Source organism: Colobus angolensis, unplaced genomic scaffold (genome assembly GCF_000951035.1).
Source record: "Colobus angolensis palliatus isolate OR3802 unplaced genomic scaffold, Cang.pa_1.0 Scaffold33, whole genome shotgun sequence".
In the NCBI taxonomy this organism is placed as follows: domain Eukaryota; kingdom Metazoa; phylum Chordata; class Mammalia; order Primates; family Cercopithecidae; genus Colobus; species Colobus angolensis.
The window spans coordinates 11823340-11841660 of NW_012116599.1; the positions used below are offsets into that span (position 1 = coordinate 11823340).

The window sequence follows — 18321 nt, forward strand, 5'->3', positions numbered from 1 at the left end:
CAGCACTTACCACTTCCAGTTTTGGTGGAGTGAGTGGAGTGAGAATTAGACACTGGAGAAGAAGTATGAATACAGACTCTCTTCAGATTTGTACAGTTTTTGCTCCAGTTCTTTTTTTATTGTTACCATGCGCATACCTAATTTAAAAATAATTTTTAATGTCTTTTTTAGTTTTTCCAAAGTATTCAATTTAGTTATGAAACAATTGTTTTTATATTTCTATTTCACCATTTTGCACAATTCACTTGTATTCTTTAATTATATAAGCTAGTGTCATTTTCAGATGTGGGATGAAACACAGCTGACTTCTTTTTTTTGTTTGAGACGGAGTTTCACTGTTTTTGCCCAGGCTGGAGTGCAATGGTGAGATCTTGGCTCACTGCAACCTCTGCCTCCCTGGTTCAAGCGATTCTTCTGCCTCCCGAGTAGCTGGGATTACAGGCGTGCACCACCAGGCCTGGCTCATTTTTTGTATTTTTAGTAGAAACGGGGTTTCGCCAGGCTGGTCTCGAACTCCTGACCTCATGATCTGCCCGCCTCGGCCTCCCAAAGTACTGGGATTACAGGTGTGAGCCCACACGCTTGACCAAACACAGCTGACTTCTAACTGTGCAGATAGCTCATAGTGGTAGAAATGGTGAAGGGCAAAGTGTAAAGTGGCATAATGGCATGAGACTTTATGTTTCAGAAGCATCCATCAGTGTGTTTCATCTGGGAATGCAGTGTGCTTACTCTACCCAGCAAGTTGGTTAGCAGAGTATTGCTCTTGCATACTGACATGAGGAATCTCTAAATCATACTCTGTATATTTGAATACTAGCTCTGCTCCAGGCAACATGTTAGGTGTGGGAGATGAGAATGAATGCAAAGCCTGGGGATGGATCTGGCTCACAGACCTATTTTGTTTGACCTTGCAGTAATTAAAAATTTTGACTTCATGGCTTCCAGCAAAAAAAAAGAGAGTCATCGGTGGGCAGGGGTGGGGGTGTTCATATTAAAAATTAGACTTTTGGCTTCTCTTGTCAAAACAAAACATTTGGTAACACTGGGCCAAATTCCTAAATGACTGCAGTCAGAGCTGAGTAGAGGCAGCCCTGGAACCTGTGTTCTGTGATTTGCTACTGCCCTCCAAACATGTTTTCCCTCTCCCTTCTCCCTTGTCCCTATCTCCCTTTCTTTTGGATAATGTTTTTAGTGGATTCAGCCAAAAATCACAAGGCAAAACAGCACTTGCCTGTGAAACTTATGCTATGGTAGAGTCATTTCCATGACAATTAACATTATATGAATTGCAGCTAATGTAGTAATGTCAACCTACTTTATACACTTCTGTGCTGTCAAACATTAAAACAAGAAACAAGAATTTCCAGTTCAGACAAGATGGCATAGATCTGTTTTTTCTTGCTCCTCCCACTGAGGATAACTGTAAACCCTGGAAAAAACAAGAGGCAACCAAAGGAGAATTCGGAAAGGTGAAAAGAGGAAGGCAAACTAGTTTCGCCGGTACTAGAGAAACATCATTAACAGCAGGGACCTTGCAATCCCCCACCAACAACAGCAACAACAGAAGGTGGCCCAAGCCCAGTGTTTCTGAATGCCAACCTGGCAATAGAGGGTGGTCCAGCTAGACTCATTCTCACCCAGATCTAACAGAAATCCCTCCAGCAACACCAGGCAATCCATAGCACCTGTAAAGAGCCCTAATGACAATAAGTGGTTAAGAGAAGGGCTTTCCTTCCTCCCTGGACCTGCAGCTTCTCTTTCCCACCAAGAGACATCAGGTATCTGAGTGGCTCCAACAAGAAGGATTCTAGAAGTGGCCCAGCCCAGGAAGCCTCTTTGTTTCTGTGGGGCTGAGACTGTCTTCTGCTCAGAGGCACTGAACATCCAGAGATGCTGGACATCTAGCCAGAAAACACCAGGAAAGGTGATCTGGCCACAGCATGCCGTCAGGTATGGGAAGCCCCCATGTTCTCACAGGCAAGAGAACTTCCCTCCTTCACCCAGAGATACCACACAGCTTGGTGGCATTAGCAAAGGAGATCTGGTCGTAATGTGTGTGTGGTCCACAAAACCTCTTTATCCTTGTGGACCAGAGACTTCCCTCTTCCACTCAGAAACACTGGGCAGCCAGGTAGCACCATTAAGGAGATCTTGCCACAACAAGAATCCCAAAATGGGAAGGCTCTTTGTCCTTGCAGGCTGGAGATCCCCATTCCACACTTAGACCAGGTGGCCTGGCTTGGGGAATTTCTTTCCACCCACATAGGCAGTACCAGTAGGGAACAGCGGGAGCTCCAGTGATACCATATAAACCGAACATACCAAGATAGCACTGCAAAGGCTGTTTTCCAAGGAAATTGTCATTGAAACTACAGCCCACAAAAGTAGGTCAGGACCTGCATGCTAAACCTCAACAGGGTGTGTGACTGCCTTCTAAAATAAAAGATTTAAACAAGACCCAGAGTGTCTTAACATGATAACCGAAAGGTCCAGGTACAATTGGAAACCACCCGTCATACCAAGAACAGGAAGATCACAATGTGAATGAGAAGACAATCATTTGATGCCCGCACTGAGCTCTTGCAGTTACCCAACAATGATTTCAAAATAGCCATCATAAAAGTGCTTCAATAAGCGATTAAAAACTTTCTTCAAACCTTTGAGAAAATAGAAAATCTCAGCAAAGATTTAGAAATTATAAAAAGGCCGGGCACGGTGGCTCACGCCTGTAATCCCAGCACTTTGGAAGGACAAGGTGGGCAGATCACCTGAGGTCAGGAGTTCAAGACCAGCCTGGCCAACATGGCAAAACCCTGTTTCTACTAAAAACATACAAAAATTAGCTGGGTGCAGTGGCACGTGCCTGTAATCCCAGCTACTGGGGAGGCTGAGACAGGAGAATCACTTGAACCCAGGAGACGAAGGTTGCAGTGAGCTGAGATCATGCCACTATATTCTAGCCTGGGTAACAGAGCAAGATTCTGTCTCCAGAAAAAAAAAAAAAAAAAAAATTATAAAAAGGACCAAATGGAAATTATAGTCCTGCAAAGTACAATAACAGAAGTAAAAATACTGTTGGATAGGCTCAGTAGTAGAGACGACACAACAGAGAATCACTGAACTTGAGGACAGATCAGTAGAATTTACCCAATCTGAACAAAGAAAGTATAGACTGAAAAAAGTTGAACAGAGCCTCAGGGAGTTGTGGGACAACAAAAAGATTGAACATTGAGAAAACTGGAGCCCTGGGAGAGGATCAAGAGAGTGAAGATGAAAGGAGAGATTGTGCAGAATGGGGACAGGTGAAAATATATCTTCAGAGAATTTAAGGTTCTAGCAAAAGTTGTATAACAATGTATAATGCTATCCATCTGTACAATTGTAATTTCTTTGCTGATCAACTCTATACCTTGCGTTTAAGGTTAGAGAATACTGGTGGCTGAAATGTTCCAGGACTGAAGGTTTTTAGGGTGAGTTGGTGGAAGGATCAGAAGAGAAGGCATTTGACAGCTTGAGTAAGAGGATTTGAGGTGATAGAATATGGTGGCTCAAGGCTGGATGCAGTGACTCATGCCCATAATCCTAGCATTTTCAGAGGCCGAGACGGGCAGATCTCTTGAGGTCAGGAGTTTGACACCAGCCTGGACAACATAGTGAAACCCTGTCTCTAATAAATAAACAAATTATCCAGGAGTGGTGACTGGTGACACGTCTGTGGTCCCAGAAACTCAGGAGACTGAGGCAGGATTGCTTGAACCTGGGAGGCAGAGGTTGCAGTGAGCCAAGATCACACCACTGCACTTCAGTCTGGGTGACAGAGCAAGGCTGTCTCCAAAGGAAAAAAAAAGTGTACATGTGGTATTGGTATTGTGCGTGTGCGCGCGCGGGCGCGCACACACACACACACACACACGGGCGCGCACACACACACACACACACACACACACGGTGGCTCTGGGAAGGGAGGAAAGGATTCGAGGCTTAGACGTAGCTAACAGACTTGGAGAACAGGCAAGGGTTAAAGGTGCTAGAAGTCTTGATGTGGTGAAAAAGCCTGTGGAGTGCAGCACTGGAGAACAAGTGAGCTGTGTGATGGATTCGTCAGAGAGCGGGTGTTGGAATTGGACTAGTTTCAGATGATGCTGAGGTGTGGCCATGAGGACGAGTTGCTGAAGTCAAATAGAAGTGAAGGTTGCTGAAGAGATGGCGGAACGGTGAGGACAGGATGTTGACTAAGTTACTCACCTGGGTAGACGTGGGAGGGCCAGACTGTAAGCCAGATTTCACGGAGTAACCAGGAGGCCGGGAGATGATAATAACAAGAAAGGGACCACTTGAACCAGAAGAGGGTGCACATACATGCATGAGGCTGGAAGAGTAAAGGTCTGGGCGTGGCGGTGCAGCATGGGAAAACACGGACACCAATTTCAGGGGCTGTATGTGGGAAAAGGAGCATCCTCTTCCCAAATGGGCTGGGGAAGACAGTCCTTAGGACAGATAGTTACATGCAAGGGGGAGGGGGGCGTCCCACAGCCTTCTTGAAAGAGGGTACAGCAGTTTGTTTAAAATAGATGTTTTTCAGGGAAGAAGGAAGAGTTAAGAGGGAAAAAGTAGAGCATGTTTTGGGAGTGAGCTTGCATGAGAAGATGGGTGCCCTAAGGTGCTTTCCTGTGGGGTAGTAGCTGGGAGTGACTGGGGGAGAGGTGTGGTGCACTCAACTGGTTTGGAGGTTTCCTGCAAATGGGCTGAGATTCCACATGGAGTCAGGGACATAGAGAAGAACAGCAGCCAGCTCAACTGCAGGCTGAATCTTTGTTCAGGGGTCTGGTGGGATGTCGACAAGCAGCTCTGAGGAAGGGACGACCTGCAGACTGGCTACAGTGGGTAAAGGAAGCACTGCAGGAGGAGTGCGTTCCGGGAGTGGGGAGTGGGTGAGGGAGAAGACTCATTTTCTAGGAGAATACTTCTCTCTCAATGGAAATCGCATGTGTATATGGTGGAGTGGTGACCTCAATCTTCATCTAGTCAAATTAGAGCTTGGGTTTAATCTTGGAAAGAAGGAAGATCAAGTATTTCTCCTTTCAGCTGTTGAAGACATAATTAAGAGAAGTAATTTATATCTAATAACCCTTTTTCTTTTACAAAAAGCACCTACTGTGTTGTTTCTGTGAGATACTGGTATTGTTCATGGGAGAAAAGTATAATGTGGAACAAATACCTGGAGCTATACTTCCCTGCTGGAGTCCCACATGTCTTTATAAGACACAGGTCATGGTAATAAAGCTCTTTGATTTAATTCATCCATGTATTACATAATTTTTCTTGTATATATATGCTTACTAGATACTTGTTGCTACTTAAATATAGATTACTTAGTCACAGATCATCACTGAGAGGCACTTATTTTGACCTAGAAAAACTGCTGATTCCTGCTAGTTGATCAAATTATAACCTGTTGACCTCTCCCAAGTGTAATTCAGTACTGCAGATAAACAACATTGACTATATCTTTGGTGTTTTTAGGTGGTTTACATCTTGGAGAAAAAACATTCTCGAGCAGCAACCGGCTTCCTCAAACTCTTGGCTGATAAGAACAGCGAACTGTTTAAGAAATACGCCCTGTTTTCTCCCTCAGACCACCGAGTGCCTAGAATTTATGTGCCTCTCAAGGACTGTCCCCAGGACTTTGTGGCACGGCCTAAAGATTATGCCAACACACTCTTCATCTGCCGCATTGTGGACTGGAAGGAGGACTGCAATTTTGCCCTGGGGTAGGTGATCTCTGGTAGGGAAAACTACAGGTCACAGGCAGAACTCAGTTTAGGTGGTCTTTAGGTAAACTTTTTGTGTATTTTAATTATTATTTCTTTATTGAAGCATAGTTTCTGGTGTATTTTGGTCCTGATTCTTCAGAAGTCACTCTTAGCTGCCACCTCAACTGGTTGCCTGTATGTTCCTTGAATTACCAGGCAGTCACATTCTTGTTTGTGTTTTTTGGTGTAAAACATGAGCATATTCTGAGCCTCTACTTATTTAGTTAATGTCATGTGTCCTATTTGTACTTGTGTACCACAGATAATTCATTGCGTCAAACAACCAGTCCTCTCCTTGCAGATGCTAGTGTTAAACCATGCAAAGTCTAGGCATATTCAGGAGACCCCAGGTTCCTTTGCTTTAAAATATGAACATGAAGGTATATTTGAATGGCATTCTTTTTTGGTATTGAATTCGCCTATGGCATTAAAAACTACCCTATTGTAAGAAGGAAAGGTGTACCATGTTTTTGTGGAAACTGTCAGAAATCGATCTAACTTAAATATACATGACACAGTCCCAGAGCATCATGGATGGCCACTTCATTTTGATCTGAAGAAACTGCTGGACCTAATTGCTTCACCAAATGCTATGCCTGTTTTCTTCTTAGAACTGGTATTCATGTTGAAAGAAAAGCATTAAGTTTTAGCTATGTCATTAAGTGTTTATTATAGATGATGTCTGGTTTATGCTTCACAGGAAATGACTATAAAGGTATACAATCTAGAAAAGAGCCTGTTGATTTACTTTTATTCTAGTTTAATGTCTTGCTTGTTGGTCATCTCACTTGTACAGTATGTACCCTCCTGGGAATGTCCTATGGTTAGGAGAGTCAGCACTGAATGGATGGCTACAATGTGCTGCTTGTATCAGGTTTGTTCTATACTTAGCTTCTTATGCCTAGCAAAATAAGCCAAATCAAATGTGTGTGTTATATATATAAGAGTGTTTCATATATAAGAAACACTACCCTGTGCCACTTTTTCAGTTATATGAAGATTGGTGTGATTTAAATGATCTCATAGCTACTTAGGAACAGTTGTACTTTCTTTTTTTCCTCTCAAGTGGTGTGATTGCAATGTCATCATTTTAAAGCCTAACTCATTATCCAAAAGTGATGTCAACCCCTTGAGCCCTAAATAGTCCTTCTTACAAGCTTGCCAGTTTCTCACCATCAAATCAAAAGGCCCAGTAACGGTTGTGCCACCTGGTCCTGTTGATTGTGCAGCCACACTCTGTTTGGCAGTAAAAGAGGAAGACTTTCACATCAAACCAGGAAATCCAGCCTTGTTTTTTATCTGCCTTTCTGTCATATCCCATTGTGTGTACTTGATTGGACTGCTTCCTTAGTTTTCAAGTTGTAAGGGTGTAGTCAGGAAATCTTCATAGTATGAGTTTCTCTTATTACTTTCATGGTCTTCTAGGTCTTTTTTAATTTTTATTTTTTTATAGCTGAGCCATTACTTTATCAGGAACCCTTTTCTTGAAGGTAAAATACAACAAAAAGGGAGTCAGGGCTTTGAAGCCTCAAGCACATTTGCTGGATCTAAAGAAATAATATTTAAAGATGATAGTCATATATTAATTATATAATTTTCAAAATAAAAAATGAAGATAATCATATTTAGATGGAAACATCATGTTTTTTCTCTACTTTCTTAATATAAGGATATAAAAATTATCATTTATGAAAATATGCCTTTTAAAATCTTTGTGAAAAAGAGAAAATTTATTTTAAGAAGTAAAATATGGTAGGTTTTCCTGATGAATAGCTCAGATGACGTCTGTTGTACGAGGGGTGAGGGCTGCAGCTGTTGAGTATGTTGGTGGTCGCCTTGCCATTTTGTTCTGGTTATCCGTTACTGATCTTTAAGAACTGAGGTCACTGTTTCTTAATCAGAACATGCTGTGCTATGACTGCCTAGGTTTCCTCCTTTATCTTTGCCAGGCTTTGACCAGGAGTGTGATGGGAATACCTGCTGTGGGTACAAAAGTGTATGGTTAGCTTCCGTAAAAACTATCCCTAAAAGTCAAGTTTAGCTAAGGTGGCTTCCTTCTGAATTTCTTCCCTACTCCTATACTTCTATCCTTGAAAGTATTGGACTTGCTTTGCCTATGTAATTGCTTCTAGTTATTCAAGTTCAAAGTCATTTACCTCTTCTGTAGTTATGTTTAGTTCACCAGACAGGTTTTGATTCAACTATGTGTAAAGTACTGTGCTATATTATCTGAGAAATACAGTGGTAAACAAGCTATGGATTTGTTATTTAAGGAACTTATAGTCTAATGCAAAAGGATTTTTGCATATACATATATCATAGGGATAATTTGATTCTAAGGAGTGGAATCCCACTTGAACTAATTTAAATAAAAGTAGAGATTAATATAAGAAGCTGGTGAGCAGGAAATTGAGGAAGTCTCATGAGAAAATCAGAACTAGCAAGGCAACAAAGGAACCACAGTTTCTCTTTCACCCCTGTGACTAGCCCAGCCACCACACAGTATCTTTTCTTTACCCCTTTTTGCCTATGAGCTGTGTTATTCTGCTTCTCTCTGCACAGTCGTCTTCTACCTGCACAGCAGCACACATGGCCCCAAAATGGTACTGCCAGTCCTATGGCAGTTACATACTAAAGTCTAGATCACAATACAGAATTTCTATGGTGGAAAATCTTACTGGTCTAGCTTGAGGCAGGTATTTTTCCCTCATCAGTAGTTTCAAGCAGAGGTGGGGGTCCAGAGTGCCATCCATGATTCACACCCAATTAGCAGCGCTGTGGGACTCTCTGGGAATGAGCATGGATAAAACAGATGACTTGAATGGCTTATCTCTTTGAGTTCTACCTATAGTACAAAACAGAAGTTGTAAGTTCTTCCATAGGAATAAAATAATTTGGGGGAATTTAGAGGAGGTCAGTGAAGGGGGAAATCCAGGATCATTTCTTACAGGACAGAGGCCTCTTTGCTGAAAGATCACTCTGACTGAGAGTAAAGAATAGATGAGGAGGGACATGCCTAGCAGCAGGAGGTCATAATACACTATCGCAGTAAGACAGATGAGATGGGAGAACCTGAAATAAAGAGTTGCAGTGGAGGAAACAAAAGAAATGAAAATATTCAGGGGAGATTAAGAAGGTAAATTTTCCCAGATGTGATGACTAATTAGAAATGGGGCATGAGGGAGAAGGAGAGAATCTTGGATGAACTTTCAGGGCTCTGACTAGGGGGAGTGGGTGGATGCTGATGGCATTTAACCACAATTCACTGGGAGCCATCTCAGTTCCTTCCATGGTCTTCACTATCAGAAGTCCAACTTGCCATTTCCCAAGCTGACTGTGTATGTTCATAGTTCCAAACTTTTGCACATTACACTTCTTTCCTAACAGTGGCTTTCTCCTTTCTCTAGTGTTTGCTTGGTGAAATACTCAACTTTTAAACTCAACTCAGTTGTCCACTCAAAAAATGTTCCTTGACTCACAGGCCTCCCTTCTGGTGCTCCCATAGCTTCTATTAGTACTATTATTAGAGCTCTCATCTGTTTGGATTGCAATTGCTTATTTGTTTTACTTGGCCATGAGCTCCTTCAGGACAAGGACGCTTAGTGAACATTTGCTGACTGGTCAGATGAGTAGATGGAAATGAATTGATGACCCCAACGTCTTGAGCCAGGTTGACTAGGAAGATGTTGCACCATGAATCAAGCTAGAAAACACACAAGGAGTAATTTGGAACAGAAAATGATGAGGACTAAGGTTCTATGACTTCAAAGTCTATGCTTGACAATAGCATACAACAAATATAAAAACTCAGGTGGAGAATGCCAAATTGAGAAGGCACAGATGTTTAACAAAAAAATTGAATAGAATGCACACATTAATGGAATATATGATGTTAGTAGCTTTGGAAGGATCCTTAGGGAGGACATGGAACTTGGCGTCCCCTTTGCTGTAAGCATTGCTTCTCTGACACCCTAGTGCTGCCTTGGGGCCACCATTTAGGGGCAGCTCAAAGAGTATTACAACTTCCAGTTGTTATTAAGTTATTTGCTATCTTGTTCTTAGAATTGTCGTGAGAGATCTCATTTGAACCTTGTTCACCTCTCTATACATTACATTACATCTACCACATTTTTATGAATCTTAGTTCTGTAATGCTATCAAAACGCAAGTGAGCCCTTGCTAGCTTTTAGGGATCACTGTTTTTTGTTATACATCACAACATATTTAGTACCTTTAATATTTAGTACTAGACTCTGGTCCAGGATAATTAAAAAGCCACATTGGCTTCCTCACTGGAATGATCTGCAATTATATAATCAGATTTACAGTTTTAAGAGCTTCCCAACCCTCTTAAATCATCTTTCCCTTTAGAAACTCTTGCAGTGGAATTCATGCCTATATTTTCTCAGACCTTTGGGAAATCTGGTATCCTAAAGTCTGGAGTTTACAGTTCCAGCTTCTCTTTCCAGGATGTCGTGAGCATAGAGATATCATTGTCACTTTCTCCCAGATTTGTCATGGTTTCTTCTTGAATATTTAAGGGTAAATCTTGAATAAAATAGGAAAGTTTTACAGCAGCTACTGTGAGGAACTTAATAGTGTTTCTTGGCAACACTGAAGGCTAACTGAAGATATATGGCATGAACCGACCTAGAGCAAATTGACATATTTATATTATCAAGCAAAGTCTGGTGGCTTTGAGGGTGGAGGAGGAGGAGGAAAAATGAATAGGTCAGTATAGACTGAGAAGTTCTTGGTTGAACATGGGATTGCCTAGGCTTAATAGGAGGCTGTGGAAATGAGAAACAGAGAGTGGGTTACAGTGCTGCTGGCTTTAATGAGTGTGAAGGACAGCAGGTTCCACTGGAGCGGATGATGGAGTGAGGTGAAAGCAGAGGAAGGGAAATTCTGACCTTGGAGGACTGTGGTAGAGATGGGAAGTAGGGGGTGGGGGTCTGTTCTGGTATCGCCTTTGTCTTCTAGCTTTGCACCTTATGGTTGTTATTAGCCAGTCAGCAATATTTATTGACTGATGGAAGCAAATATTTTGACATTCCATTCTGTTTTGGTAGATACTCAATTTCTTATAGGGTAGACAAGAATTGAAGAGGTAGTCATTAAATTACATTAAATACATTGAATTGTAATTAGTAGAAAAATTAAACCATGACTAGATTGATAGAAAAAACAAACAAAAGAAATTAGTTTGTTTCATTGAAACATAGGCTCCAAGATTAGCAAACTGAAAAATAACTGTATCCAATCTTTCCCTTTGCAAAAGGAATATTTCATCTTTTTGAGAGCATATTCTTTAAAGACAGCTCTGAGGGAGAAACCAAGTTATATAATGCTATGGACTCGCATTACCAAATCTATAGAGTTTGTATGTTCTTTTCAAGGGGTATGGACCTGGCCGGCTAGGAGGCAAAAAGCAAATCAGGCTGAGGAGGGGGCTCTTTTTTTTGTGACTGTTGGGCTCCACCTGGTGGCCTGTAAGCATCAGCTTTGGAAAAAACTGCGTCTTCAACACTGAGAAAAGCCTGGTCAAGGCAGAGGAAAAGTTAAAGGAATGGAGGAGAATGATCCAGATCCAGGCTTAGGTTACCAAATCGTTCCTTTCCTTGATGAGCACTGTATGCAGTTTTGGCAGTTCCTCCAAAGTTGCCATCTTCAACTGCAATTTCTAGTGCACCTTCTGGAAAATATTACAACGTAGAGGACCTTAGATAACCATCAGCCTTCTCTTATACTCATTAAATCCTTTCAGCTTCCTCTTTGCTCTCTTCATATCAACATCAATTCATTCTTAAATTTCAAGACCTTTTCTTAAATAACTCAGTATTGTTGACTCTTACTTCTTTTCTCCATGCTTTTATCTATTTTCACTGACAAAAACACCTTTCCTGAGGTCCCCATTCCTTAAGTGCTACTTTCTGCTATGTCGTAGTACTGAACCACAAGAAACGAAAATAACTTTTTCTCTCTCCTGATTATAGAAAGTAATAGATAAAATATACAGCCAAAGACAAGTGTATTTGCCACACTTCGTTTTTACTTTGTATTGTTAGAAGTTTGGGCGCTCGGTGTAGTTGATGTTTGATTGTTCCCCACTGGTACATTCTCAGGGCTATGATGCCATTATATCTTTTGCATGGAGTTTCCAACATTGGACCAACATGTATGAGAGCATGTATTTAAGAGTAGTAATACGATAGTGTTAATCACTGCAAGAGTGCATGACTGTCTTCTTTATATTATCTAGTTGTAAGACTAGGAGTTTATAAGAATATTTAGTAGAGAAAAGATGATGAATGACTGAGAACACTAATCTTGACTATTAAGTGTTTCTGATTTCTTTAAGGCAAAGAGGCCAATTTGAAGGACTTTCTTGTTATATTTTTTTCTGTCTGTAGCTGGTCCCTTCCCTCAATAAGTTTTTAATGGACACATCACCCACGATAGTAGATCTGATGCTTATTTATAAAGAATGTTTATATGTCTCCCAAGGCCCCCACCTATCATGTGTAGGAAGTTGGGAATATTGTTTCAGTGCCATTCAGATTAATTTTACAGTAGGACTCAGTTGCAGCGTCATTCATTGTGAGTGAATGAATCATGCAGTATTCATGGAGGAGCTCTAGTGCTGAAAAATTGAAGTGGTGATCATTATAAATAACTCTAGGGAGGAAAGCTTTCTCTCTTACAACTATTATTGAAATATCAAATTAAACATTTTTAAATTTTATTTTTTCCAAATACATATATATTAAATATTTACTGTTAAATTTATTCAAATGTGTACTATAGAAAATGAAAATTTCCCAGAGTTTCATCCCCAGAAATGATCACTATTGAGGTTTTGGTATACATTTGACTAAAATATTATTTTTAAAATATTTATCAACTTTAATTATAAAGCATATTTCACCGGAAAAAGAATATATGTAACACTTACATAATTTTTGAAACCTAATACTAAAACCAACCCATGAATTCATGAACCAGATTAAGAAATATAACATCACCAATGCTGTTCAAGTTCCCTGTCTGTTCTCCTGTATCCTAAACGATAATTTTTTCCCCAGAGGCAACCACTATCTCAAATATACTAATGAAAATGTACTTTAAAAAATAATTTACCCATATTTATAACCCTAAATAATGTTATTTTGTTTTGCTTGTTTTTGAACCTTATACAGAATACCATGTTTTATATATTCTATCACTTGCCTTTTTTCATTTAACATGTTTCTAAAATATACTCATATATTTAACTCATTTTAATCCATAATATTTCCATTTCCTGAAATATACCATAATTTAGCAGTGTACATTTGGGTTGAACAGAGAATTGTGCTCCTGCAAACATTCCAGTGCTCATTAACTAAAGTTTTTCTAGATTCTACTTAAGAATGAAATTACTGGATGATACATAGGTACATGTTTAACTTTACAACTTTCTAGCCAAGCCATTCCCAAAGTGATTGTACCCCTTTTTAGTTGTACCAGCAGTGTGTATGCGATTCCATTGCTCCACGTTCTTATTAACACTTGTTAGACTCATTTTTTTGCCAGCCAGGTGAGTAAAAATAGTGATAATCATTATGATTTTCATTATTTTTTTCCTAATTACTGATGAAGTTGAACATATTTTTACATACTCATGGTCATGTTTCCTTTTCTAGACAGTGTCTTCATGTTTTTACCCATTTTTTAACAGTTAATTTTTTATTTAGATAATTTTGATTACAGAAATTGCAAAAATGGAGCAGAGAGTTCCTGTGTATGTTTTACCTATCTTCTCATTATGTTAACATCTTACATGACCATGGAATACTTACCAAAAGTAAGCAATTAATCTTGGTATGATACCATTAAAATATAGGTCTTACTCAGATTTTATCATTATTTCCACTAACATTCTTTTTCGGTTCCAGAATCTGGGTCCAGAGTCCCGTATTACAGTTAGCTGTGTCTCTGTAGTCTCTCCAATTTGTGACATTTCTTGCTCTTTACTTGTCCTTCATGAACTTGAAACTTTTGAAGAGTACTGGCCAGTGATTTTGTAGAATGTTTCTCAGTTTGTGTTTGTCTAATGTTCTCTCATGATTAGATCGAGATTAGGCATTATTGGGAAAGATACCACAGAGGTGATACACATCTTATCGGGGGCACATAATGTCAGTAAATGATACTGGTGACGTTCACCTTGATCACCTGGTTAAGGAGGCATCTGCCGTGATTCCTAACTTACTACTTTTTTCCCTTGTAATTATTATATAATATTTTTAGAAAGATTTTTGAGTCTGTGTAGTATTCTGTTTCTGCTTAATTTCACCCATTCATTTTAGCATACGTTGGTGCTTTTACCCATTTTTAATTGGGCTGTTTGTCATTTGATTTTTTTGGAGTTAAAAAAACATATTCCAGAAAGTAATCTTTTTAGCAGTCACCGATATGGAAATTATCTTCTCTCCAGTTTATGAGTTGTCTTTTCATGTTATTAATGGTGTCTTCTGAAGAACAGATGTTTGAAGTTGTCTTTTCTTTTTGCTGCTGGCATGTAGAATTACAGTTAAATTTTGTACATTATCCTATATCCAGCCATCTTGCTGTATCCCCTTATTCATTTCAATACTTGAGATGTAATTTACTTTGGCTCTTCTATGTAGATAATCATATCATTGGTAAGTAATGAGAGATTTATTTCTTCCATTCTAATCTGTATGACTTTTATTTATTTTTCTTATCTTGAATTGGCAACTCACAATTGGAGAGGAGGTATTTTCTACACAGTAACTGATAAAAGTTCAGTTTTGAATAAAAGCAGTAGTAGCAGGCATTTTCTTTTATTCCTGATTTTTTGATGTGTTAATAAGTTTGCTAATGTGGCAGCTAATTATGGTAGGACTGGATAATTTACTGAAGTATTTATCTTTGGGTTTTATTTGTTTTTGCCATCCTCAGTTTTTTTAACTTTCCTTTGGCATTTCAAGGAAGAGTAGTATGCCTCTCTAATAGGTTCAGAGCATTAGTTTGTTTATTTACATATTCAGTCACCAACATGTGTTGGACACCAAAGGCATATAAGTCTCAGTGATATACAGAAATAAAGAAATGTTTATTCTTTTTATGGATGATCCCCCCCATCTATTGATAAGGAAGAGACATACCTAAAGCACCATGACACAACTAGAAAGTGGCATATGCAAGAAAGAGGATATAACCAAAGGATAGGGACAGTACTGACGAGACAGATCCACTCTAGGAGACAGGGATGGCTTCCTGGCCTTGCTGCCATATTCCATGAAGATGAAATGATCTGGGTGTATACTTTGTGGGCCTAGTTCAACATGGAAATTATAAAGGGAGCACCTTTACGATAGAATTATGTTGCTTAAGGAAGGGCCATTTATAGTATTCTTATGCTCTAGAACCCAGCAATTCCATGTCGGTGTGTAGTGAATACCTCTACAAGATCTGTGATGCTAACAGTACTAAGATTTTATTTTTGGTAGTAAGAGCTTTACATTTTCTGTTGCAGAGGGAATGGAGGGAGAGGAAGTTTGCTTCTCATGGATGATCTTTTAAAATATTTTGTAGTAGGATGCTTTTAGCAGCAAATTATAAAAATGCCTGACCCAGAGTGACTTAATAAGAAAAAATATTATCTCACGTAAGTGGGAGTTCAAAGGTTGTGCAACTGCAGACCCAGTAAAGTCAGTGACTGGATGATGTTACCAGGTTGCCTTTTGCTGTCCTCAGCAATCCAGTAGTGGTTTCTCTGTGGTTGTGAAGATGGCTGCCAGTACGATTAGGCTACCTGCTTTCTTGATGACATATGACACAAAAAGGGAGACCCTGTCCAACAATGCTGTTGACTACAGTCACCAGGGGAGGCCATACACTGAATTTATTAGAATACTTAGTATCTGTCTGTGGAGTTGAAGGTGAGATGTATTTCTTGTATGAAAAAGATTAGATTTCTGTGAGGAAGGAGGAGACAGAAGTGAAAACTGGGTAGCAGACCAATAGTGGGCACTATAGTTTTTGTTATAATTATTTTTTCTATAATTTTTAAACTAAAGAACCTCCAACTTTGTGATATTAAAGGAAGCTTAGAAAATAGATTAAAAAGTCACTCAGAATTCTCTCTCAAATAATTAACACCATTTGTCCCTTTCAGCATTTTCATAAATGTTTTTACATAGTTAAATTATACTCTACATACATCTTCAAAATTCTTTTTCTGAAATACATAAAAAATTGAAAAATATGACATGGTTTAGTTTATCATTTATCTGTTGCTCAACATCTAAATTACTTTTACTCCTTTTCTGCTCCAAGGTTTTTAAAATAAACTTAATTTTAATTAATTAATTACTTAATTAATAGGAATAGGGTCTTGCTGTATTGCCCAAACAGGTCTCCAACTCCTGGGCTCAAGCGATCTTCCCACCTCAGCGTCCCAAAGTGCTGGGATTGCAGGCGTGAGCTGCCGTGTCTGGCCCATAAAAATAAACTTTATTTTTCAGAACAGATTTAGATTTACAGAAAATTATCAAGATAGTACAGTTCTCATCTGCCCCTTCTCTCCCACCTCAAAAAGTAGTTTTTTCTCTTAACCAATATTGATACATTATTAATGGAAGTCCATACTTTCTTCAAACTTTGTTGTTTTTAAAAATCTAATATCCTTTATCTGTTCCAGGATCTCGTATTACATTTAGTTGTCTTGTCTCTTTAGATTCCTCTTGGCTATGAGAGCTTCTAAGTTATTTTTGAAGGGCATATCTTAATGCAGAATAGGATGAAATGTGGTTTTTAAGAGAATCACCAGATATTTTGACATAGCATTGAATCATAGTTGTCCTAAAGCAGCTGTTATCTTTTCAGACAGTAAGGAGAAGACAGAAACTACTTAGAAAGTTGTAACATTTGAACTACATTACATAAAAGGGAAAGTTACTTTCATGATTCATTTAAAATAGAATTTACAATGAAATTAAATTTAAAATGTAAAAATAAACCCTTCTGCAAGACAAATACACAGTGTAAAAGTCAGTTCCCTAGTAGAATTTGGCTTTGTTTACATACCAAAGAATTCTGGTTTTCAAGGTGACAGAAGAGTTCATGAGTAAGCAGACAGGATAGGATTCTTTTCTTTCCTTCCCCTTCCCCTTCCCCTCCCCCTCCCCCTCCCCTCTCTTCTTTTCTTTTGACAGAGTCTCACTCTGTCGCCAGGCTGGAGTGCAGTGGTTTGATCTCGGCTCACCGCAACCTCTGCTTCCTGGGTTCAAGTGGTTCTCTTGCCTCAGCCTCCCAAGTAGCTGGGATTACAGGCACGTGCCACCACACCCAGCAATTTTTGTATTTTTAGTAGAAACGGGGTTTCACCATGTTGGCCAGGATAGTCTCGATCTCTTGACTTCGTGATCCGTGTGATCTGCCCACTTGGCCTCCCAAAGTGCTGGGATTATAGGCATGAGCCACTGTTTCTGGCCAAGATAGGATTCTTTCTAGGGCATCTAAGGCCCCTAAAGCATGAGCTCTTTCAGCATGCTGATCTGTTAGATTTTTATCTGCCATAAGCTGTCCAGTCTATGCTGCTGTAAAATAGATCTCTAATGAAAATCCATAATAAATTTATTTAAATAAGGAACTTGAGAAATGTTCTCTGGAACTTGTAAAATAAATGTTAATTACTACTAATAGGAACTTAGAGTCATTAATCACATTTGGAAACCACAACTAAAATATAATTTTGTCTTTATGAGCCATGTTGTAATTTGAGTAAACAAATTGAGACTCTTCGGACTCAGAGTATAACCTGGTAAAAAATTTTATCAGAACACAAAGCTCCAAAAAAGACAAAAAATTTTTTTTCTCCTTAATTTTCTAAAGATCCAGTAACTGGTATGACAGGACTGTTTTAACAACTAATATCAGGTCCATCACTTCACTTTCTTCTTTTTATCCTCCCTCCTCCTCACCCTCCCACCACTCCATTCATGGATCTAGTGCTCAGTGCCAGGCTTTGTGGAGGAATTTCTCCATCTCTTGGTACACCTCAGTTCATCACCTTGCAGTTTTTCAGAAAGGGCTTATGAGAACTATATTCCCTGAGTTCTTGTATTTAGAAATCTTTATCTTTGAAATCTAGTAACTCCACTAGAATATATTTCATTGATGATTTTCTGTAATTTTCTTTCCTAGGACTTACCCTTTCTGTAAACCTAAATTTTCTTTATTTCTGAAAGGTTTTCTTAATGACCTAGGAAAATGTTTTCTTTTTCTCATCTCATCTTCAGTAATGCTGAAGGAAGGAGCTAGAGTTGAAGAATAGAAGATGTTTTCTGGCTGGGCGTGGTGGCTCATGCCTGTAATCCCAGCACTTTGGGAGGCTGAGGTGGGCGGATCACGAGGTCAGGAGATCGAGACCATCTTGTCTAACATGGTGAAACCCCATCTCTACTAAAAATACAAAAAATTAGCCGGGCGTTGT

At 39.3% G+C, this 18321-nt stretch overlaps 1 protein-coding gene across 1 annotated transcript in view; it reads left to right on the forward strand.

Moving 5' to 3' along the window:
• The window catches only part of LOC105518845 (DIS3-like exonuclease 2), a 405890-nt gene that overhangs the window by 185005 nt on the left and 202564 nt on the right, over positions 1–18321 (forward strand). The window contains exon 8 of the mRNA XM_011952002.1: positions 5527–5774. Within this exon, the coding sequence (XP_011807392.1) occupies positions 5527–5774 (248 nt within the window). The remainder of the gene's footprint in view (positions 1–5526; positions 5775–18321) is intronic.